The sequence below is a fragment of the Spermophilus citellus genome, assembly GCF_964194105.1.
Source record: "Spermophilus citellus genome assembly, chromosome: 4".
NCBI classification, from domain to species: domain Eukaryota; kingdom Metazoa; phylum Chordata; class Mammalia; order Rodentia; family Sciuridae; genus Spermophilus; species Spermophilus citellus.
The window spans coordinates 197,416,665-197,440,843 of NC_138185.1; the positions used below are offsets into that span (position 1 = coordinate 197,416,665).

A 24,179-nucleotide genomic window follows, 5' to 3' on the forward strand; every position below is an offset into this window, starting at 1 on the left:
ACACACACACACACACACACACATACACACACACTCCCACATACACACTCACACCCCAGATTTCCATTTCCATCAAATCTCTGTATCCCAAGTAGGCCTGGTGGCACCCGAGGGCAAAGGCTCATCACATTCATACAAGCCACAGCTCTCCTCTTCCTCCTTCTCCCTCCATCCCTCCCCCATGGAACCATCATTCCCACTCCCTTATTGCCAGGAAGGAGGAAGTGTGCTGAGCAGGATTCACCTGGAAACACCCAGACACCCCAGTAGCACTCGCTGAGACACTTGGATTTCAGAGCAATGAGGAATGTCTCTGTCTTAAACATTTCCTGAATTTGTGTGTGTGTGTGTGTGTGATGGAGCTCCTCCAATTCATTCATGAAGAGACGGAGAACCTCTGCAGGGGTGTCATGTCCTTGTGACCCAGCAAGTGTCAGAACCACACGCAGGAAAGCTGCTCGGAGGACTTTGTGAGATGAGACTTCACTCCAGCCCAGTGTCTGACCCTCCTGATTTTGCTCCAGTCTGTGAATCCCGCGTCCATTTCCATCCTCTGAGACACAGCGCTGCCATTCAGAAAACCAGAGCTTCAGAGTGGTAGGCTGCGGGGCTCACTGGGAAAAGGACAGTAATCATGAAGTCAAAATAGTTAATTGGGCACAGGGAATGCTGTCTGATTCGGAAATAATTGAGCATCATTTCCTGAGAGAGAGAATAAAGTGGGAGTGGGGGAAGGAAAAAGAGAGGCCGTGCAGAGAGGAAGATAAGAGGAAATAGTTTTTATTTTGTGTTAGAAACAATTTGGAAAAATTAATTTGTACCATCTACAAAGTCATCTCAGTGACTTTGCTAAGGCTGCCCTAACAAGGTGCCAGAGTGAGTGGCCTGGACAGAAGCTTATTATCTGACAGATCTGGGGGCTAGAAGTCCAAGGTTGTGCGTTCTGAGTTCTTCCTTGGTCTTAGATCTGTTCCGAGTCTCTTTGCTGGGCTTGTAGATGACCATCCTCTTCCCTCGTCTTTCCGTCATCTTTCCTATCTTGCATGTCTGTCTCTGCTCCCGGATTTCCCCTTTGTACAAGACATCAATCATATTAGATTAGGGTCCATACTCATGATCTCATTTAACATCATTACCTCTGTAAAGACCCCCATCTCCAAGTAAAGTCATGTTCTAAGGTTTTGGGGTTAGGACCCCAATATGTAAATTTTGGAGGACACAATTCAACCCATACCTAGAGGATTCACAAAATTGGAATAAGACCATCACCAATCAGCATGGGGTTCCTGCAGGCAGGCAGAACCAGCATTGTGGAAGTTACAGGTGAGACGTGGCCTTTCTAGTGTGATTCAGATCTGGAGTTGGCCTTCCCTGTCCCCCACCAACTTATCTCCTCCCACAAGTGTTTTAGTCCCTTGTGAAAGCTTTCCCAAGGTCGTGGGAAAACCTACCCCCTTCCAAACTATTGTGGTCAGTGTTTCATATCCAGTGCTTTGTCGAATGTGCCTCCCACCAGGGCCCCAGGATATCTCCCCCATGGGTGGGACCTGGGCACCCAGAGGTTCTGCCAGGGCTACCTGGCTGGCCTGCAGGCCTCCCCCCATTGTCCCTTGCCTTTCTCTTGCAGAAGAGCTGCAGGGAGATGAGCTACAAAAGCCACTTAATCTGTGTGATTAACAGAATTAATTGGCAAAGGACCCTGCCACTCTCCCAAGGGGCATGCTGGGCTTATTTTCAGATATTGGTATTTATCCCACTGGTTTCCAGTGTGCAGTCTCCAGTCCATCAGATGCTTCCCAGTGTTGCTCACGCACCTTCTTAGTCAGATTAAAGTAGAATTAAATCAGACAGATACACACTTTATTAAATCTCTTTCTTGGGATAAAAAAAAAAATGTTTGTTTTGTGGACCATGAGTTCAAGAGCAGGAAGGAAAGGACTTGGACATTTAAAAACACCTTTTCCCAGGCTTGTGAAACTTGGCCTTCCTCAAGTCAGACATGAGCCTCCTCCTTAGCAAGGTGTTACCTATGGGCAGAAAAGTCCTGCTACTTATCCTGACATGTAGTGGGACGTGGGGCATACAGCCGTGTATTAGTCTGTGTTATGTTGCTATAACAAAATACCTGAGGCAGGGTTATATATAAAGAGAAGAGTTTTATTTAGATCATGGTTTTCGAGGCTCAAGAGTATGGTGCCAGCATCTGGCAAGAGCCTTGTGGCAGATGGCATCATATGGCAGGAACATGTGTGAGAGGGATCACATGGTAAGACAGGAAACCAGAGAAGATTCAGGGACCAGGCTTACTTTTTTTTTTTTTTAAATAACAACACGCTTTTTCAGGAACTAACTGGGGTTCTACGAGAAATATGTTAACCCTTTCCAGGTGCCCTTCATGACCTAATTACCTTCCCTTAGGCCCCACCTCCCTGGGGATCGTATTGAGGACCAGCCTCCATCACCTGAACCTTTTGGGGGCCACATAAAAACCACATCCAAACCATAGCAGGCAATTTAAAAAAAAATGTTAAGGCTGCCCTGGGGAGCCCAGGGTTAATGCAGAGCTGGCTTCGTGTAGCTGGAAATTCCTACCAAGTGGGGCTTGTCAAGTTGGAAGTGACTTTTGTGGCACTTGTTTGGAAAGTATGACTCTTCAATCCCAGCCGTTGTCCTCTGAGGCTTCGGCCAGGAATGGCGCGAAGGGAAGTCCAACCACACGCCTTTGAAGGGAGTGCTCGGATCTTCTGTGGTGACTCATCTGCTTCAGAGAGAGGAGAAATTAAAACCGAATTTGAAGGAGAGGGAAATTAGCATTCCTCCAAGAGGTCTGACCTACATGCTCACTGAGATTCCAGAAACAAACCATTAGCCTTTAAAAATCAATAAAAAGGAGTTTATGGACAGTAGAGATATTTGGGGAAATATTGTAAAACATACAGAAGGGAAGAAAAAAATGACCCATTTGATCTGATCAGAATATCTGCATTTCCCCAATTCCTGTCCATTGGAAACAACCCCAAGATGCTGGTGTTAAGAGCTGGGGCCTCCAGGGCTGAGTAAATCCTGGGGCCTCTGCCTCCTGAGGGGAATTGATGCTCTTATGATGAGAGCGGCTCAAGGGAGCCTGTTTGTCCTGCTGGCTTGTGAAGACACAGAGGAGGCCCCATCTGTCAATGACTATCTGAGACTTCCAGTGACTCACACACCTTCTTAGTCAGAAATGTTAGCCGTGGATTGCTGTTGTCTGTAAGCTACCCAGTCTCGGGTGTTTTGTTATAGTAGCCCAAGTGAACAAGGGCACCAGCATTCCTTGGTCAAAGAGCCAGGCTTGGAGGGACCAGCCCATCCAGAAAGCTTCTTGCTTCCTTCCAGGTCAGGGGTGGGTGAGGTGCAGAGGGCATGTGACGCTGTGGAAATGAGACTGGGGACATGAGTCAGCAGGCTCTGGGCAATCAGTTACACAGCAGAACAGCAGTCCAGTGTCACTTGGAGACCGGTCCCTAGAAGCAGCAGCGCATGGCCTGGTGGGTTCACAAGCAGCATTAAATATCAGCACGAGAGGCCAGAGCCATCAGACCATAAAGGGAATCTTTGCTGCTATTCCTAGTGCAGCACAAGATGAGGAGTCCTCCTGGCCCTGCCCCGAGGGGTCCAGGAAGACCTCGGGGTGCTGTGGGGCAGTGGCTCAGGGAGGCTTTACCTAAAGCAACCATGTCACTGTGCCTGCTTCTAGGCAGCCCCCTTGGGGACTGCTTCCCTGCCTCTTAGGCTCCTTTCCAATCCCTGAGGGGCTTCTCTGCCCACAGGTGAGTGCCAAGAGAAGAGCCCCACCCACCTGCTTTCCCAGCACCTGGCCCCCCAGCCAGGGCTTAGATCTGTCTGGGATAAGTGATGATTCTTCTGTGTTTCCTTCAGACTGATCTTGATGCTCATTTCTGCCTGATTTTGTGTATGGAATTAGGGATGGGTCCCTCCCATAGGTCCTTCCCACTGTGATTTGTCTCAGCCACTGATCCCACTGGTTACCCGTTACTGGTGACCAGTCCTGCTTCCCCACACGATGAAGTTTAACATTAGAGAAGCACACCGAGGCAAGCATATAAAGCAGGGCTGATTTTAAAAGGGGGTAACATGGACTTCTCCCCGGAGGGAGAAGGGGGCCACAGCTGGAATCCTGGTATCCCTCTGAAGTGAGGGTCTTCTGCCTTTTTTTATCTGTCCTAGGCTCCCTTTGTTCTCCTGCTATCTTCCCCTTATCTTTCTCCTTCCTGAATGTGGGGTGGCCAAAAGGTGAGAAGCAGATGGGCTGGAGGGCCAAGGTGGAGTGATCTGGGCAGGAAGGGGGCAACTCTCTGTAGGGAGGGACAATCCCTGGGACAGGTCACCTTAGCAACAGGTTGGAGCAGGGGCAGGTTGATCAGGGTGGAGGAAGGGCTCTGAAGGAATGAACCTTTCAATCCCTCCATTCTCTGGATCAGACCTTTGCCTACCAGCCTGCCTCATTCTGGCTCCCCCACCACAAAGGGTGACACTCATGTGCTCACTGCAGCAGCTTGGGACATCAGACAGGAAGGATGGCAGAAGAAAAGAGGACAGTGTCCAGGGAAGAACGCAGTTAAGGCTGGTGAAAAGCATGATGCTTCGTGGAGCAGGTCTGGAAGGGACAGGGGATCCCAAATGCACAGATCCACAGCCAAGTGAACTGTGCTGTGGAGAGGCCGGCAGGAGCTGCCCTTTAGACAGAGGGTGGTGACCAGACGTCGGGCCCAGAGAGCCCCTCCAGCTCTTCCCAGCTCCACTTGCTGCAGCAGAGCCCAGGGGAAAGCCGAGGCTCTGGGGAGCAGGTGGGCTGGAGGGAGCCCAGAGGACCATTTGGAAGACAGGTGCGGAGTGAGAAGAAGGGGGGCCCGAGGGATGGCTCATCCCCAGGTATGGCTCATCCCCAGGTACACCTCTCTCCTTCCCTTTCTAACTCATGAAGCTTCTGAAGTCTTTTCCGAATGCTGAAGGAGCTTCCTCCCAGGTCTTCTTGGCCCATCGGGAGATTTGAAAGGCTCTCCCATTTCCTGAACTATCTTTAAAGGAATGAGACTTGCCCTCTCTGTTCTCTAGGTCCATTCAAGGCCTCCAGGTGCGGAGGACAAGGAATGAGTCACACATTCCCAGGGAAAGAGGCAAGACCTCAGCTCAGAGAGGGTGCAGCAGACAGGGGTGCTTACCACGGGTGCCCAGGGAGAAACCAGTCTCTTGCCTCACAGGCTCAAACGGAAAAAGGGAATAAAAAACCTAGAGGCTCATAATGCGCATGCGCCGTAAACATCCTGGGACTTTTCCTAGAGGAGGCCGTTTGAGCAGGACCTGAAGCGTGTCCAGGGCTGGGTTTGCAGTGGTGGCTGAGTTACATGAGAAGCAACAGGGAGGGAACAGGGTTGGGTGTAGGGTTGATGCTGGAAAGGTACCTGGATGCCAAAAGAGAGACACAGAAAGCCTTGAATTCCATAGGAGGAAACCTGGCATTTATTTGGTAGCTGCAGGAAGCCACAGCAGGTGTTCCACGAGGTAATTTACATAAATTATCCCAACCCTTGGATTTGCTCCAGTTGCTTTTGTGCAGTGTGGGTTAAGGGAAGGGGCTGAGAAAGGGTCAGCAGGGAAATGAGCAGGAAGGGGTGAGTGGTTCCAGAGTCCACTCTGTCCTTGGGACTCAGGTGGGGGGACATGGGTGAACGCGCCTTGCTCCTCCCAAGGAAGAAGAAATTGCAGTCAGATTCTAGGACATGACTGACTTTTCTTCAAAAACAAGAACGTTGACTTTTCTGCAGTGGTAAGAGGAAGATGCTATGCATGTCAGGACTTGAGTATTTCTGGAGAAACTCAATACAAAAGAACCTTGTGTTTAAATAGGGAGTATTTTACGGTGCTGGCCAAAAGATCTGGGCTCTGTTGCTGTGTGACATTTCATATGCAGTTCTTTCTATGGTGTGACAGGTTGGAATATGGGGCTGTGTAAAATTCAAACAAGAAATAAGAAAAGATCTTTGTTTTTGCCTGTGTAGAATGTGAGGCTGGGGTTAATTAATGGGCCACGGTGACCCACTTAAGAAGCTCCCAGAATTAACCTCTGGGCCACCCATCTAATTGGTTCCAGGTAGACCAAAAAAGAAGCGTTGAAAATGCCACAGGAGCGATGGCTTCAAGTTGTAGACAGACATCTTCCCTGACGTCTTTCCTCCCTAACATCCTCCCCAGGCAGTTTGCCTCAACTCCTGGCTGACTATTGGTTTTGTCATTAAACAGTTCAGAAGGAGCAGAGAGAGGTGGGGGGAAGTCCTCTGACTTCCTGCCCAGGAGGGAAGCATACTAGTCTGTTTTGGAAACAATGCAGACTATTGATTAACCTCTGTGTGTGTGTGTGTGTGTGTGTGTGTGTGTGTGTGTAGGTCACTGTGTGTATTTGTCTTCTATTGTGGATGCAACAACAAGCTTAGTGTCTTGAAATAAAAGTTCATCCCAACTGTATATCTCACAGTTGCCAAGGGACTCTGAACCAGGTCTCCCTGGACCAGCATCGACATGCCTGCAGGTTGGGCTCTTTTTCTGGAGACTCCATGGGAGATCTATTTCCTTGCCTTCCAGAGGCTGCTAACACTCCTTGGCCTGTGGCCCCTTCCTCCATCTTCAAAAATGACCAAGCCCCACTCTTCTCTTTTCCCATCATCACATCTCTCTCTAACCAACCACAGGTGGGAAAATCTCCTTTAAGAACTCCTGTGAGTAGACTGGAAAATCTAGGTGAACTCCTCACCTCAAGGTTCTTTCCCTTAGTCACCTGTATGCACCCCCTTTTGCCACGTAAGGGGCATATTCAGTGGTTCCTACGCTGTGATTATCTTTTTTTGGGGGGGGGCGTTTACCGGCCTTCGATGCATGTTAAACTTTTATGCATCTGATGTGGTCCCATTTTCTGCATCTTCTTCCGCTAAAGCCTTAGGTGAACCCCAGCCTCCCTGGCATGTGCCCTGGCCAGCTGGTAGAGAAATCCCGGCAGCCAGCCCTGGAGCAAGACTGCCTGTGTTTTTATCAGTAATCTCATTTATTCAATGGTCTCATTTGTCCTTGAGCAATTTACCCTCCAGAAATATCTGTAAAGAGGAGGATGGTTCCCAACAAGAAGCATCTGACACACTCAAATTGGGATAATTCGAGATAATAATGAAGGAATTTGGGGTCTTCTGAAGTTGCTAGAATGTTTCATTGGCCAGGGTGTGCTGTCCTCGTTTGCATTGCAGCTGGCCCTCGGTGGCCAGAGATTCCTCAGTCCAAGGCCTGCTGGGGACCTGATTGCCTCATCTTTCACAGCAACAACAGATTCTTAAACAAGGAAGATGAGGCCATCTAAGGCCAGACTATTCCAACCAAGCTCAGGGGGAAGGCATTTTCCCTGAAGTATCACCAACAAGCCATGTGACCCCTGCCTGAGAATGTCAGTCTTGCTGGCTTTCCTCTTCAAATAAATGGAAGAAAGTGTTTTCCAAGCCAGGCCCAGTGGCACACACCTGTAATCCCAGCAGCTGGGGAGGCTGAAGCAGGAGGATCACAAGTTCAAAGTTAGACTCAGCAACTTGGTGAGGCCCTAAGCAACTCAGCAAGACCCTGTCTCTGAACAAAATATTTTAAAAGGGCTGGGGATGTGGCTCAGTGATTAAGTGCCCCTGTGTTCAATCCCTAGTACCAAAAATTTTTTTTAAAAAAGGAAAAGAAAAGAAAATGTTTTCCATAAAAGTAAGTTATAAAGTACTATACATGGCAATATTAAAACCATAAAATTAAGTTTCCAGAGAACAAAACAAATAATGGAGCCTCATCCATCTGCCCTGGCATGGCCCCACGTCAGTCATGATTTGTTGGAGAACTGACTCCAAGCTCTGTTGGCATCTGGGTACCCGTGTAGCTCTCCTTTGAGTGTTGCTGCTAAAGTTTATGAAATCTTGAGGTGTCTGTTTATGGAACCCATTCCTAAAACAAGATGATCTTTAATGTAAACACCAAATTTACTTAAAGTTGCAAACATTACTACCCCCAGGATTCTCTTAAATATATTGGGTCCCAATCAGTGCTGGAATCCAAGATAAAGTTCTTTAAATATATAGCATTCCAGTCCTTCATTTATTTATTGTCGTATTCATTCATTTATTCATTCAATAAATATTTACTGAGCACCTAATATTAGGACTCAACAGTAAGCCAGAGTCTAATGGGAGATACAAATACAAATCAAAGTGATAATGGATGTGGAAAAAAAGATGGAGGGTCCTATAAGAGCTTAGCACAGGACAAACTCTGGGACACCACACACAGATGTTTAGGATGAAGAATCACATGATCATATTTTCCCTTTCAGAAGCATCATGTGGTCTTCCATGTGGAAAATAGGTCAGGGGCTGGAGAAACCAAGTGCCCTCTTCCCATCCTCCTCTACAGCTCTATGTAGCCACGTGACCTTGTTCTGGCCTGAGACTTGAGCAGCAAATTGGTGGGGTCTTCTAGAAAGGAAATGCTTTTCCCCATGAAAGAAACAAGTCCAAAGCCTTCTCCTTTCCTCTCACCATTAAGAGAGAAGTGAAGCCTTAAAGCTGGGCCAGCCTTCTAACCCCCATGAGGGAGAGACCAAGATGGCAGCTCTCAGAGATGGAACCACTCCCCCAGTGTTAGCGGCCACCTCCACACACAGTTGCTTGCTAGGGAGAAAAAGTCAAAGTCTGGAGGTTGGGTGGTTGTTGTTACATGCTACCCAGAGCATCCTAGAGTAATACCAAGACTCAAAATTAAGCTTAGCCTAAAACTAATTAACAGGCATGTGACCATATCGTGGTCGGCGTGTAGAATCCCAAAGTTCCCTTCAGGCCCTCGAAATCAATGGTCCTGAATGAGGATAGTGCAAGGGAGAGGGGGTCTTGATGGAGTGCACTCTGTGGCCCTCCACAAGTGGAATGCCTTCGTGCTGGGCCTCCAGCCTCGTCTAGGACCCAGCACATCCTTCACGAGGAGCCTAGAACCATGAACCACTCAGAAATTCAGAAGAGGAAGAGATTCTTCTACCTGCCTTTGTAACTGTAGGAACTAACCCAGGACCTGGGCCTTTAAATGAGCAGTAAATCAGTAAGTGAAACCAGATACAGCTAAAAGTTGAGAAGTATGTTATGTTTTTAAATATTGAGAGAGAGAGAGAGAGAGAGAGAGAGAGAGAGAGAGAGATGGATCTTCTGGGGACTGTTCTGAGACAGAACATGCTCAGTAATGCATGAACATTTTGGGGGTTAAAAAATATGATTATCATTGGCCAGCTCTGATTCCTGCCTCTGGGGGGGTCTTTAATGAGATACAGGGACTGAAGTGACAGTCATTAGTAGCTAGACCTAAGCAACTGATTGCAGAGTCAAGATGAAACACCTCAATAAAAAGACCTCCGTACCCGAGGCGTACTCTACTTCCTCTACTGAAGTTGTGTGGTATTTTTAAATAATCATACCATCATTTGCCTGTACTTGAAGTTTTTTAATCCTCCACCAAGGAAACATTGAAGGAGCTAAATAAATTAGTTCATTGAATCATTAATTTATACAAACAAAACTAATATGGCCCTTCATCATTTCTGTTAGGAACGCCATCGCACAAGCAGAGTTGGGCTGGCCAAGAGGAGCAGCGTCAGGGCCCCTTGGGTGGTGTCTCTGTCTGGTTTGGGATGCCCTCTATCCACTGCAGTTTCTGGAATCATCAGGAACTCCTTAGACTTGTCCAGCACCCTTCCCCCAGCCTGCATGTCTTTTATCACAGTGAAGCATTCTACAGGAATCCACCTGGGGAGGAGGGGCATGGGGAAGAAGATCCCAGAGGCTGGGGTGCTTGTCTTACTCCTAGCAATTTAGCATTTGTAAGGAAAAGAGAAGCCTCTCAGATTTTCAAATGAGAGATCTTAGTAGAGCAAACGACCTATCACTGCAGAGATATGGAAAGTGAAGTCCAGAGAGCGTATCCAAGGTGAACGTAGCACATTGGTGAAGCCGAGTCAAGCAGGTCTCTCTGGACTTCAGGGTGGTGTGCTTCCTACTGTCACACTGAGACTTTCATTTCTAAAGAAAGGATTGCATCTCCTCTTTCCTCTATTACACCCTGAGCTGATTCCAGTGAATTTTGTATACATTTTGGTAATATTTTTCATTTAAAAGAAACCCTGCTCTGTGCATCTCCCTCCTGTTTGGAAGAGTGTTCTACCTGCGTGTCAGAGCTGAGCTCTGAGCGCCACAGAGAAGGGCATCCTGCTTATCATGGCCCATCCAGGCAGAACCAGCCAAGCCAACCAAGTACTTCTCTGTTTCACTTGGCTTTCAGATAAGGGCCACCTGCTTATTGATTGGCACAGCAGCACTTAGGTCCAAACATGCTCCCTAATGACACAAAGCTTCATATTAGAGGATGTCAGGGAATTGATTTTGTTCTTCCCTAGGAACAAAAGGTGCCAGAAGTCAGATGAAACTGAACAGTCAAAAAAGCATCAGCATACACCTTCCCCTGTCCCTGTCCCCACCGGGGAGCTGTGGTCTAACCCAAGGGAGATGAACCCAGCCTAACCCCTGGGACAGGGAGAGATTCCTGAGCTGCGAGACAGCAGCAAATCAATCCTCAGATAGCTGAGAACCTGACTGTCTGGACCCATTGCCAGCCTCCTCCTCTGCCCCTCAAGGACTGCCCTGGACTTCCGTCAATGCAGTGGCATTGAGTATCTTGTGCCTGGATGTCGGCAAGCCCTGGATGGGATGAATCTCAGTTCCCTTGTCTAGGAAATGGGGACATAATAATCTGCTTGAAAATTAAATGAATTTATTGAGCTAATGTTTTTAGCATGGGGGTTGAACCCAGGGGCACTTAACCACTGAGCCATATCCCCAGTCCTTTTTATTTTTTATTTTGAGACAGGGTTTCTCTGAGTTGCTGAGGCTGGCTTTGAACTTGTGATCCTCCTGCCTCAGCCTCCTGAGCCACTGGGATAACAGGCATGTGAATACTATAGAGGAGTCAGGAGTTGGGGCCCAGCAAGGTGAAAACATTTTTTGGGGTGGGGTGGGTACCAGAGAATGAACTCAGGGGCACTTGACCACTGAACATTTTAGAAGCTTGGAGTCTACCAAGTGGCGCTGAGTCTAAAAGCTTTTGTTGGGTGCCGTGTTTAGCTCAGGATTTTATGAGTTGCATAGTGTAAGGGGAAATACCAGGCTCTGCTGGAAAATACCCCAGGACCCAACAGAAAGCAAAGTTCTAACCTTGGCATATGGCACTGGGAGAGTGAGATTCTGAGGGATCAGTCAAATCCAGGCAACTCACAGGTTCATGCCTCTGATAATTACCTTTCAGGATCTGAACCTAATAATCACACAACTCAGAGAAGGGCCATAACCTAGTCTTTTCTAAAGATCAGAGAGGTAGAAGATGAGCTTTAGATTGATAAATATGATCACACAATGTATATTCCAACTTCAGTAGGAATCCTGGCTTTGACACTTATACCTGTGTGTCTTCGGATAAATCACTTAACCTTTCTGAGCCTCAATTTTATCATCTTGATTAAATATCTTTTGAGATTGAGAAATAAGTTAGATAATTATTAAAAATACCCAGGAAGCTCTATTTTTAAATAGTTGTTTGAAAATGCTTGTCATTATTTTTTTATAAACTCCAAGGAACCTACTTATGAACTGGTGAAAATTTTCCAGAAACTATAATAAGGAATTTCAGAGACTATGATTAGTTGATATTGCTGTGAATCATGCTCCAGAATCAAACATAGCTGTCAAAAATGTGTCTGACACTATAATGGAATAAGCTACCGACAATAGTATAGTCCCTAAGAGTTTTTAAGTAGATGGTGGATGGTATAAATTAAATATCTACATTCTTAAAAAAAAAAAAAAAAGGTTTGGATGCAAAGATACCCCAATTCTAAAATTCATCAATTCTGATTGTCAACTATTTGTTGTGGCTACAGCCATTTTAATAAATGCATTTTTCAGAGCCCCGTTATCATAATTCTGCCTTAGAGCAAATCACCCCAAACTTAGTGATACATAGCAATGAGCTTTCTTCTCACTCTGGAGAACTCCGGCAGCTGAGGTTGGGCTGATCTTACGATGGGTCCAGGCCCATTTGCTCCTAATGTCTTTTACCTTCAATGGGACAATAACTGTCTGAGGCACATTCTTCTCATGGCAAAAAGCAGGGGACTAGCAAAAAGGCCAGCACAAGCACGCAGGTGCAGGGAGAGCCTCAGCTCACATTGCATTCATAGGATTCCAGGAGCCAGGAGGTCATATGGCCAGGCCTCAAAGCTGCAGACTCTGCCCACTTTACACCAGGGCAGGGGTTACAGGGTATGTGAGTAGGGGAGTCAGGAGTTGGGGACCAGTAGTTCCACCTTCCTCACCTGTGATGCTGTGAACTATTCCTAGAGTGAGCACAATCCCCTTTCTAGGCAGTCGAGGGAGTGTCCTTTTGATCTGGCCTTAACCCCATAAGTGACAAGTATCTCTTAGTCCATTGTGGACCCACGCAAGAAGATAAGGCTTCCCCATTAGTCAGTAAGAACTTCTAAGATTCAGTCATGTGACGAAGCAGCTGAACTGGGCAGAGGAGAGGGGAGTCATGGAGAAGTCCTCTGTGCAGTTAACCCCTCATATCCAGCCCACTGATCAGACACTGGAAGTGATGACCGTCTAACGCCCACTCAGAGGTCTAACAGCATTGAATGATCAGTTTCCCTCCGATTCTCAATGGTTTTCTGGTCCCTTTCATTTAAACCATCAATGTAACTGATACTTCTGGCTTCAGATAATACAGTAGATCAAAAGAATGGATTAAATTGAATATGTGCCCTTTTTGCTAGAAACAGCTCTCCTTGACTGTCAGTAAGTCATATTCAAACCTCTAAATTGTTGGGTTGAATGTGGGAGACAGAGGCAGGCATCCGCTAGGAGAAATGACCTGAATGACATTCAACAGAGTGCATGTTTTCAGAGGAGACCCTTCTTTCCAGAAGGCTCTTGTGCACTGCCTGAGGGGCAGAGGATTCATATTCATGCTCAATACTTTTCAGGGAAATCCAGAACTACCCAGAGGGGAGTGGTTTCCCTGTGTGACAGGTTCCTAGGACTCTCGTTGGCAGACAGAACATCTCAGGGGTTAGAAGCCCAAGCTCTGGAGTCTGGTCTGTGTTCAAACTTGGCTTCACAACTCATTATCTGTGAGACCTTGTAAAACTGGTGAAGGTTCTGTAGCAGCCATGGGTGTTGGCCACGGATGTTCAGTTTGCCTCTCCTCCTAGCACCCAGAGTCCCCTGGCATCTCTGTATTTGGGTGGGGAACATATGACTAATTCCAAGCAAAGAATTGTGACCAATATGTGATATATCACTTCTGGGTTGTACCACTTAATGCCCAGTGAGAGTGTGTCCAGAATTCTCTCTTGTCACTCTGGCACAGTGACCAGCAACATTCAAGATGGTGGCTGCTCCATTAGCCCAGGCCCCAGGGTAACTACAATGAGCAGAGTCTACAGTGACCTGTGAGAGGCATGTAGCATGAGAGAGAAATGAGTTTGGTGGTGTTAAGCCATTGACACTCTGGGAGCTATTTCCTTCCACAACTTAACATACTCTACTTGATTGATGTACCTCACTAAATCTTAATTTCTTGATCTGGCAAAATGAGGATAATAGTGGATTCTACTTTAAAAAATAATAGGAGGATTAAGCTGTATAGGGTATGTGTGAACCTTAGAATCGTGCCTGGAACATAATAAATTCTAAATATATTTGGCAATGATTGCAGTGATGATGTTTTACTGTGTCTAACTTTGTCTCTATCAAGATATCTATTTCTGTCAGACTAGTTATTTATTAGTCATGTGACTTTGAGAAAAAAACAACCTCAAAATTCAATAGTAATAAGTTTCACTAGATGGGTTATGGCTTAAATTTCTAGCTTTAAGAATATGTGACTCCACCGGATGTGGTGGCACATGCCTGTAACCCCAGCTATTTGGGAGGCTGAGGCAGGAGGATCATGAGTTCAAAGCCAGCCTCAGCAAAATTGAGGAGCTAAACAACTCAGTGAGGCCCTGTCTCTAAATAAAATACAAAATAAGGCTAGGGATGTGGCTCAGTGGTCGAGTGCCCCTCCAATTAAAAAATAAATAAATAATGAAAAAGAATATGTGACTCCACTAAGGGCTCCCTCAGAAAATCCATCCTGACATCTTGAAGATATTTCTATTGGTTAGGGGAACAAAATACACGATAATGCTAGACATTATCTTCTCCCCTTTTCCCAGGGCTCCCTCTTCTTCAAACAGAAAGATCTAGGCATTTCTAACAGATTTTTCTGGATCTTATTCTGAAGATTTCTTCCCAGGAAATGACATGTGGCTGGCAACTTTTTAGCTACCAATTGGTTTACCAGTTTAGGTACCTCCATCACCGTTAGTCCACCCCCATTCCCTGTTCTGTTGTCACCAATAAGAGGTCACCTGACTCCAGGCCACAGACCACCATCCACCACGGTCTTTCTCCTGATAACGTGGACTTCCTTAGTTCAAAAGTTGAGGGTCCTGTCTTTGACCCACTTTGCCCTGACTCAAGGTGGCCATCCTCACACCACTCACCACTCCCAAGGCCTGTTTACCAACTTCTCCAAATTAGGGCATTCCAGGTCTTGATTTATAATCTCTGTCCCTTTTCCCTTGTGATTGGCTGGGTCCTTCTCTAGTCCCCAAAGCAGCCCTTCCTGAACTTCCTAAAACACACATTAATATTTTAGGTTGAACAATAGGAAATTGCAATTTTAAGGGATTTGAATATGGCAATTTCTTATAGTTTGACCTATATAAAAATCCCATTTAGATAAGAAAAGGAATTTTACTGTGTACATATTTCATTCCATGTTGGGTCCCATGAAGGATCCTCATGTATTTCTCCCTCCTTGCCTTATTCCTATAGAACGTGCCTTATGCTCTTTTATATCTTCCTCTGGCTCCCACACCCAGCACTTGGTCAGTAGCAGATATGGACACTACATTTATTGACTGATGAGCTGTATGCCTTTCCTGATATCTAGTATTATACAATTTGGACTGTTTATAAGGCACCATGTACTACTATTGTGTGGAAGAAAGTAATGTTCCTCCAACCTCTTTCAGATCGAAGATATCATCACAAAGATGCAAGATGACAAGACGGGAGGAGTGCCCATCAGGACAGTCAAGAGCTTTCTCTCCAAAATCCCCAGTGTCGTCACAGGTAATGTACTCCTCACAAGGTGCTGGTGGCCACCAGAACAGGCTACTGATGAATGCGTGCCCGGATGGTGGCCTGGGGTGTCTACGAGTGTATGAATACTAAAAATTAGGCATTTATTGTGGTTTTGACTCAAGTCTCATTGAGGTCTTGGTTTCTAGGAAGGAGCTATCTTTGCCAATCTTTAAGAATGTCCATGACCAGCCTGTGTGTAGGTTGAGACCTCTGGGATTAAACAAATAACTGGACACAATAGCAATTGGTCTGTGGGACATAAACAATCACAGAAACAAACAACAATCACAGACATAAACAATCACAGTAAAGAAATTTACATTAAATGGTTTTTAAAGAAAGCTTTATGTTTAAAAATGCTTTATACCCAAATTCTGCAAGATGCTTTTGAAGTTTTTTAACTCACTACAGTTGAACTTCTGAAAAAGTAGTTTTAAAATATTGTTTTGCATTTCCTTATGTGTTTTTTTTATGATCAGACAATTCATTTAATATTTTTGATTGTGAAATGTATTAAATGTATTTAAAAAACAGTAATGTAACACAGAGCGTACACTCCCACCTTCCCTAAAAAATGGCATATTATCTGTATCTGAGAGTCCCTTCATGTACCTAGTAGATTGAATCTTCCTGTCTGCCCACAAATTTTATGTTAATCAGTTCATTGCTTTTCTTCATAGTTTGACTTGCTATCCAAATGAATAAGCAAACAAATTAAAATTTTTGATGATGCTCTTAGTCTTAAAATTTAGATATTTGCTTTCCAAACCTCAGGAACCAACACAAGTTAGTTTCTACTATATACCTGTTAGCATGGGTAAAGTGAAACATGCTGATAAGACCAAGAACTGCTGAGGACGGGAGTGACTGGCAGGCACTCTCATGTATTGCTGGTGGGAATGCAAAATGGTGCAGCTACTTCAGGAAACAGCTTTGCAGTTTCTTATAGAGTTAAACAATGCTTAGCATATGACCCAGCAATCCCACTTCACAGTGTTTACCCAAGAGATAAAAACTTATATTCACACAAAAAACTCATATACAAGTGTTATAGCAACTCAACTCATATAATCTCTACTTGCTGGAAACAACCCAGATGTCCTTCTGTGGATGAGGCAATAAACTCAGGTCTACCATATTCAGCAGTAAAAAAGAGTAAACTCTTGATACATGCAACAACCTGGATTAATCTCAACATTCATTTTCCTGAGCACAAGAAACCAGTCTCAAAAGGTTATATACTGTCCAACTCTGTTTATATGACTTGCTAAAAAAAAATCCAAAAATTTTATGGATAGACAACAGATCAATGGCATTGGAAACTGGGGAGGTGGGTGTGACTACAAGTGATATCGGAAGGGAGTTTTATGAGATGATACAACTGTTCCATATCCCTACTATGGTGGTGGTAACATGAATTTATACAGGTCACATTCATAAGACAGTACCCACACACTCACAGATTGACTCCAGTCACAATATTGACTGGAGTCAATATTACTATATTGTAACTAAAAAAGTAAACTCAGTTGAAGTATCCAGGAGTAGCCCAACTCATTATCTATATAGTTTCTGTTTGAACTTAAATACTGTCCTATCTTGGGTAACTATAGCAAAGTATCATAGGCTGGAAGGTTTATAAACAATAGAAATGTATTTCTCATGGTTCAAAGTCCAAGATCAGGGTGCCATGATGGTCAGGTTCTGGTGAGGGCCTGCTTCTACTGTGACCTCACATGGCAGCTAAATAGCTCCCTTCCTTCCATTCATTAGGACTCACCTTCCTCAGTTACCTCCCCAACGCCTCACCTCTCAGTATCATATTAGGGATCATATTTCAGCACATGAATTTTGGAGAGGCACATTCAGTCCTCAACAAACACCAATATGGATTTGGAAGTTGTATTTTTAGTGTTCTCTAATTTTAAAATTTATCTAAATATAAATTATACTATCTATATTGGCTCTGAAGTATATTTTTTAACTTACTGGATTTTGTTACATAATATGTTTAGAATTTTTAAATCTATTTTCATGAAAAAAAATTGTCTATGGTTTTTCTTACTTTCATTGCTGTTTGGGAATCAAATTTACACCAGCTTCCTAAGAGTAACCATGAAATATATCTCTTCTGTTTATATTGTGTTGTTCTCTGAAAAAAATAAGTTTCTCTTTATCCAGCTAAGTATTAAATTTCAATTATTTTTTATTTCTAAAATTTCCATCTTCTTCTTTTTCCAACATGTTTGGTCATTTATTTATTATTTATTTAATCCTTTACATACTTGATGGATGTTTACTATTTTCTAAGTGTTGTTAGTTGAGATTCATAAGTAAATGAAACAGATACAAATTCCTATTCTTGTGGAATTTATATTCTAGAAAAAGAGACAATGGACAAGATTAATAAGGAAATTTGCAGAATTTTACATAGTAATGAACACGAGGGAGAAAAATTAAACCTGTGAAAAAGGTAGAAATTAGAGTATTTTAATTTGGAGGTTAAAGGTGGTTAATGAAGAACTCCCTAAGAATATAACACTTGAATAAAGGTAGAAAGGAGATGAAAGATTGAATTCTGTGGATATTGAGGGAAAGAGCATTCCAGACAGTCATTCCTATGTCCCTAGGACAGGAGTCTTCCTGGTATATTGAGGACTTGTGACAAGGAAACCAGTGTGGCTAGAGCACGGAAGATAAGGAGAGCAGGGCCGAAGACAGAGTGACAGTGGACAGCCAGAAAATGAAACTCTCGGTCATCACAATGCCACCTGCATGGGGTGATGTGCTCTGACTTCCCTTTCAACAAGATCACTCTCTTGTGTTCAGAAGACACAGGGATGGGGTGGGGTTGAAGTGCCAGGTCGAGTCTGTCATAAAAATGGCAGATCAGATTAGACCCTGAGTATTAGAGGTGTGTGAAGTGGTCAGATTCAAACTCAAGTTCAAGGGTGAAATAGATGGTTATTGGGGGTTAGCTCAGATGCAGAATGTGAGAGAGATAAAATTTGAATCAACAGTGATTATATACCTTTTTGAGCAACTGGAAGACTGGAGTTGCCATTGATTTCAATGGGGACGACAACAAGGGGACAGGAGATTCGTTTGTTTGCCTGTTTGTTTAGCTGGAAAGTAAGAAATCAAAAGATGGATTTTAGACAGCTCAAGTTTTAGAGAGCCTTAGACATTAAATTGGAGCTTTAGGTACATAGATCCAGCAGGCATTTAGGTACACAGCTCTAGATCTTAAGGGCATATCTGAGCTGAGGACATTGAAATGGCATTTAGAGCCATGGGATTAGTAAGTTCTCCAAGACAGTGAGTATAGATAGAACCCATAGTCCATGTCCTATAACTTGGAATACCCATATATAAAGAGGTCAGGGAAAGAAGGAGAAACCAGCAAAGGAAATTGAGAAGAATTCTCTTCAGACAAAGAAGAACATCAGGAAGATAGGATTTCTTGGAAACCAAATTTTCTAGAAAATGTTTGAAATGGCGTGATCTACATTAAATACTGCTGATAATCATGTAAGCTAAGGTCTGAGGTTAGCAACACGGAATTCCTTGCTGACCTTGATAAACACACATCCTGTGAAACATGGTGCCAAAATGCCTTCTTGGAGTGGGTTCAAGTCAGAATGGGAGAAGAGCAAACTGGGATAGTAAGTGTATAGTAATCTTTGGAGTTTTCCTTAAAAAGGAAGGAAGGAAGGAAGGAAGGGAGGGAGGGAGGGAGGGAGGGAGGAAGGAAGGAATGAATGAATGCAGGGGTACATTGAGTCAGAACATGTGGGTTTTTAATTAATATGAAAGTGACCATATGTTTTTATGATAATGGAAATGACTCAGGGGGAAAATGATACAGGGGGAAAATTCAAGGAGTGAGATCAATGAGTAGGTTAGGGGGAGATTGAATTAATATGCACATAGGTGGGTAACTTTAGCTAGAAGCACATGCACTTTATTCATCAAAAAAGAAGGAGCAGAAAGAAGGGAGGGAGGTGTGTGTAGAAGTTCCCTCCTAATTATCTCTATTTTCTTAGTAACATGGGAAGTGAATGGGGTGGAGATGGGGAAAGTTGGAGAAGGGATTTAAAGACATTCATCAACTAGGAGAATCAAGACAATGACCAGACTAGGGGAATAAAGTTTTGGTTGCTAGGTAGCATTAAGGAAACTTGGGAGATTTTTAATATTTATGAACTTAAAGAGAGAATTATTTCTCCCGTCACCTTTAGCTCTGTGAATTTGGGCATGTATTAGGTAGAAAGTTGGACCTAGAGTGCTAGAGCAAGTGGAAGAGTAGGATGAATTAAGGGACAAGTGAGAGAACAATAAAATTGACCATTCAATGATAACAAAGAGACGTGAGAACATGACGGGGGTGAGGAACCATGAAGAGGGCTGATTACCATAAATTGTACTTCCAGTGGCCAAGGGATTTTCAAATTCAAGGCCAGAATAAGGGAGTTGAAAGTACAGAAGGTTTTAGGTAGTGATTAAATAGATCCATAGATCAGAGAGTGGAATGTTTGAAACTGAGATCATGGAGAGGTGGAAATTATTGGTGGTGACGAGATCTAAGGTATGGCCATGCAAGTTCCGACTGAGGTAGACTGGAGGCCAAGAACCCAGAGGCCGTGATATTGGAAGACTGATCTATATGGATATTGAAATCACTACTGGGGGAACATTCTAGAGTGTGGTTGAGAGTCTGATTAAGATTTTCATGGAATGAGAGGCCCAGGGATCAATAGATGACCTTCCTAACAAGGGACATAGTCACAAGAAACAAGGTGATTACTTAACTGCCTTCAAACCCCAGAGTGTGTAAGGCAGAGGGGGAAATAACCACCACCTACCATGTCTATGTGGACATAGGGCCATAGGAGTAGAATAGGAAGGTGAACAAAGAGTTAGCTGATTTTACTGATTGTTGACTATGAGTATCAAAGGGCAAGCGAAAGGGTTTCAGAAGCTGGTAAGTATGTGACCTGGGTAGTAAGCACCTATGGTTTCTATTTTCCAGGCACTAGAGTAGTCACAGGAGATGTAAAGGTAATATCTTTTAAAAGATAGTCAATACAAGATAGAGCAGTCAGTGCTTCATTCTCAAGATGTGCAGATATATCAGCGACTCATGGAGAATTGTCTCCCAACATAGGATACAGTAGCAACAAAATTTAGGGACCTGGGCTGGGGTTGTGGCTTAGTGGTAGAGTGCTTGCCTAGCATGTGTGGGGTACTGGGTTCTATTCTCAGCACTGCAATATAAATAAAGAAAAGAAACAAATAAAATAAAGGTCCATCAACAACTAAGAAATATTTTTTAAAAATTTAGGAATCTGGAAAGCAAATGGATAAGTGGTATCTGACAGCAGGTCCGAGACAACCTAACCAACCCTTGTTAGCAAGGAAAGCTAGGAAACAACTTTATATTTGCATGCTCGAGTCCTCAAAAGGCTCAGAAACTAGAAACAAGCAGATTGTGCTATCGAGTTAGAATGCATCTTGCCAACATACTCGCATGCTTAACTATTGCACATGTCAATCACTAGCTCAGTGTCTCCTCATGGCAATATGGAGTCGATACTCTGCTAGCGGAGCTCAGGCTGGTGTTGAGGTGGAACCTAAGGCTGGCCAAAGGACAGAAGATAAATCTTGTGCTCAACAGGCTCAAGGTATGTTGGCATGCTATTCAGCCAGCAGCTGCCATGGAACAGGAGCAATTGGAACACAAGACATTCACTCAACAATGGCAACCAATACATCGAACTTCAGTCTGCATCAGTGGGTAGTCAGCATTCACAGACTGAAATACAGAATTCAGCTGCATTGTTGTCAGATGGGGGCACAATGATGGCCATGTCTGATATGTTGAGACCCCAGCCAGAGCACCCTCCCCAAGCTTTCCACTCTCTCTAAAATCCTTGAAGAAAAGCCCTGGATGATATTTCAGGAAATCCTTATTCCTTTTCACCTTTCTAAAGTTGCTGGTACTAGGGTGGAGAGCTACACACAGAAGATTCAGCTCACCGAGACCCTTGGGTACCAAACCTAATAAGGACATTTTTGACTAGATAGCTGCTCCTATTGTGTCTGCCCAGAACAGTACCCATCCCTCAGTGCAGGCTTTCTCCAGCATAGCAGTCTCCATTTAGCTTTCTAATCACTAGTGGAAACGCCAGTCTCCCACCAAAACCTAGCAGGCCCCTTCTAACATCTTAGGAGTTTTTCTCACCCATGCTGGGGCTCCCCCTCCATCAGCAACAGTTGGGGAAGTGGTTTTTTTCTCTTCCCTCCGAGGACCCCTGTTCCTTAGTAGAAAATGAGAGTAGAGATGAAATGATGATGGACACAGTGAGGCTGGTTTAACCAGCTGCTTTGCTGGACCTCCAGCTCCACACCTACACGTGACCTCCCATCTGAACGAACAGCAGGGGACTCAGTGGAAGGAGGTGGGTAGGTGGAGGCCAATGGCGTGATGAGGAGTCCCATGGAAGCTTCCTCCCAGAGGCTGTACTGATGAGGAGCATGTGAATCTACCCCAGCAAGTCCTAGACCCTGCCACTGTCAGAGGCCCCAGGAAACAGCTCATCACCACTTTCTCATCAGCACAGTGAAAATCAAAGGTGAGAGTAATGTTAATATGCAGAAAGAGCATCCTGCAGGAAGAACTGTGTTCTCCACTCTACTACACTAAGCTGAAAATCAGTGCTTATCCAAATCATCCCAAAGGCAAAAAGAAAAGAAGAAGGAGAAGGAGAGGAGGAGGAGGAGGAGGAAATGGAGGAAGAGGAGGAGGAAGTGTTAGTGACTTATACCAAATAAATAAATACATGAAATACGCAGGTACCTACATTTATTTGTCATGGATCAAATTATCTGAATAAGAAACTCTGAACTGAACGTTTTCTGAATAGAAGGAGGCAGTTTCAGGATGAGAATGTACAGATGGCCCTGACTTATGCTAGTTCAATTTATAATTTTTCAACTTCACAACTTGACAATGGTGTGAAAGTGATCCACATTCAGTAGAAACTGTGCTTCAACTTGTGAACTTTGATCCTCTCCTAGGCGAGCCGCATGCAGTACCCTACTCTCTTGTGACACTGGGCTGCAGTTCCCAGTCAGCCACGTGACCACAAGGGGAGCCCACGGAGGTTCTACCAGCATTGTGTCACGAAGCTGGGATGTAAGAGTGGTTAGGTGCATTCAATGCATTTTTCACTCACAATATTTTCCTCTTATGATAAACTTACCAGGTTGTTACTCCATCATAAATCAAGGAGCATCTGTATTTGCCAAAACAACAACCAATCAAAATTGGAATATTGTAAAGGAAAGCCCATAAACCTGGGAATATGATTTATAGAAAGAGAGATGACAGGAGGGGTGGAGGAGAAAGTATAGTATTAAGCAAAGAAGAAAATTGAAATGAAAATTTCCTAGTCTTCACAAGTGACATCAAGGGGTTCCATGGCACCAAGTGATAGAGACACAAAAAGAGTTGAATGGTTGTTATTTCTTTTAGATGGGGCCCTCTTAAGCAGGCTTTGTGGTCCATTCATTTACAAATTTGCTAATGTGTTGGTGCCTACCAGTTGGGGTAGTGACACAAAATGCCCCCAATTTTGTGACCTTCCATCTTACAAATTGCATGTATCTGGTGAACTCCTGCAGGACCCATACAGACCCTGAACTGAAAGCACCTATTTAGATTATCTCTGCTGAACCTAAAAATCTATCCTGTTATTCTCTTTATCTTTCTGATCTTCAAATGCCTGATTCAACTTTATTGATTACATCCTTATGAATAAGTACATTAATACATTTAAATGAATACATATATATCTTAAATAAATACATGTAAATAAATATGTTTAGCAAAAATGAAAATAACTTCTATTGCTCTAACCTATATCAGTTAAAGGAGGTTCCTTTACGAGGAAGTTATGGGTTTGGGAGAGAAGACATGAGATCAATCTAAGTCGTGCTGAGTTTGAGATTTTGAAGGGACATTCAGGTGGTGATGTGCAAGACACAGTTGGAAGTGAGGGACTGAAGAGCCAGAGAACATTTTCTAGAGAAGGTATGACTTGGCAGTCAGCAGAGCCTAAGTGGCAGAGGACCCAGTGCATAACTGGGTACTATTAATTTTACCTCTTCATCTTGAAGCCATGTATTAGTCTACCCCCTGCCAAGCTAGAAGGTCACATGTTAACCCATCCCCACCTTCTATGATTTTGAGTTTGAAAATTCCTTGTTTATGTGTAAAAGAAATAATCTTCACTCCTCATATCAGGAACTCAAGGGTGAATTCACAGAAGTTGCTCCAATAAGACAGGGAAGAGGTGCCCATTGATCCACCTGTGGGTTAGACATTTTAGGGCTGAAAAATCCAGCCCAGGGAGGCAACGTGCTGATATAGGGGTTGATGTACATATATAGGAGAAGATAACAGATAAGAGAGAGCTATTAGAGCACAATCTCTCTCTCTCTCTCTCTCTCTCTCTCTCTCTAAAAGTGAAAAATTAAGAGCTGTAAGAGATGAAGTTTGGCAAACAGATGTTCCTAAGGGGAAATGGATGAGTAATTGGAGAGAGAAGAAGGAAGTGGGATAGAAAGGAAAACCCAACAGTAGATCCAAGCTGAGGCTCATTCATAAGAGCTGCAAATCCATGCCAAACCATCTCAGCTTCGAGAGGCTTGAGACTTCTGAGGAAGATGAACACAAAAAGGGAATCCTACCACTCCCTGCACAGAGTAACAGATCACCCTCTGCAGATCCTGCCTCTGAATAGTAAGGAGGTAACAAAG

At 44.1% G+C, this 24,179-nt stretch overlaps 1 protein-coding gene across 2 annotated transcripts in view; it reads left to right on the plus strand.

The window, feature by feature from the left end:
* Window positions 1-24,179, plus strand: part of RGS6 (regulator of G protein signaling 6) — a 573,006-nt gene that overhangs the window by 378,411 nt on the left and 170,416 nt on the right. For both annotated transcript variants that reach the window (XM_081289462.1, XM_081289463.1), the window contains exon 3: window positions 15,245-15,344. In XM_081289462.1, coding sequence (XP_081145588.1) covers window positions 15,245-15,344 — 100 coding nt within the window. The remainder of the gene's footprint in view (window positions 1-15,244; window positions 15,345-24,179) is intronic.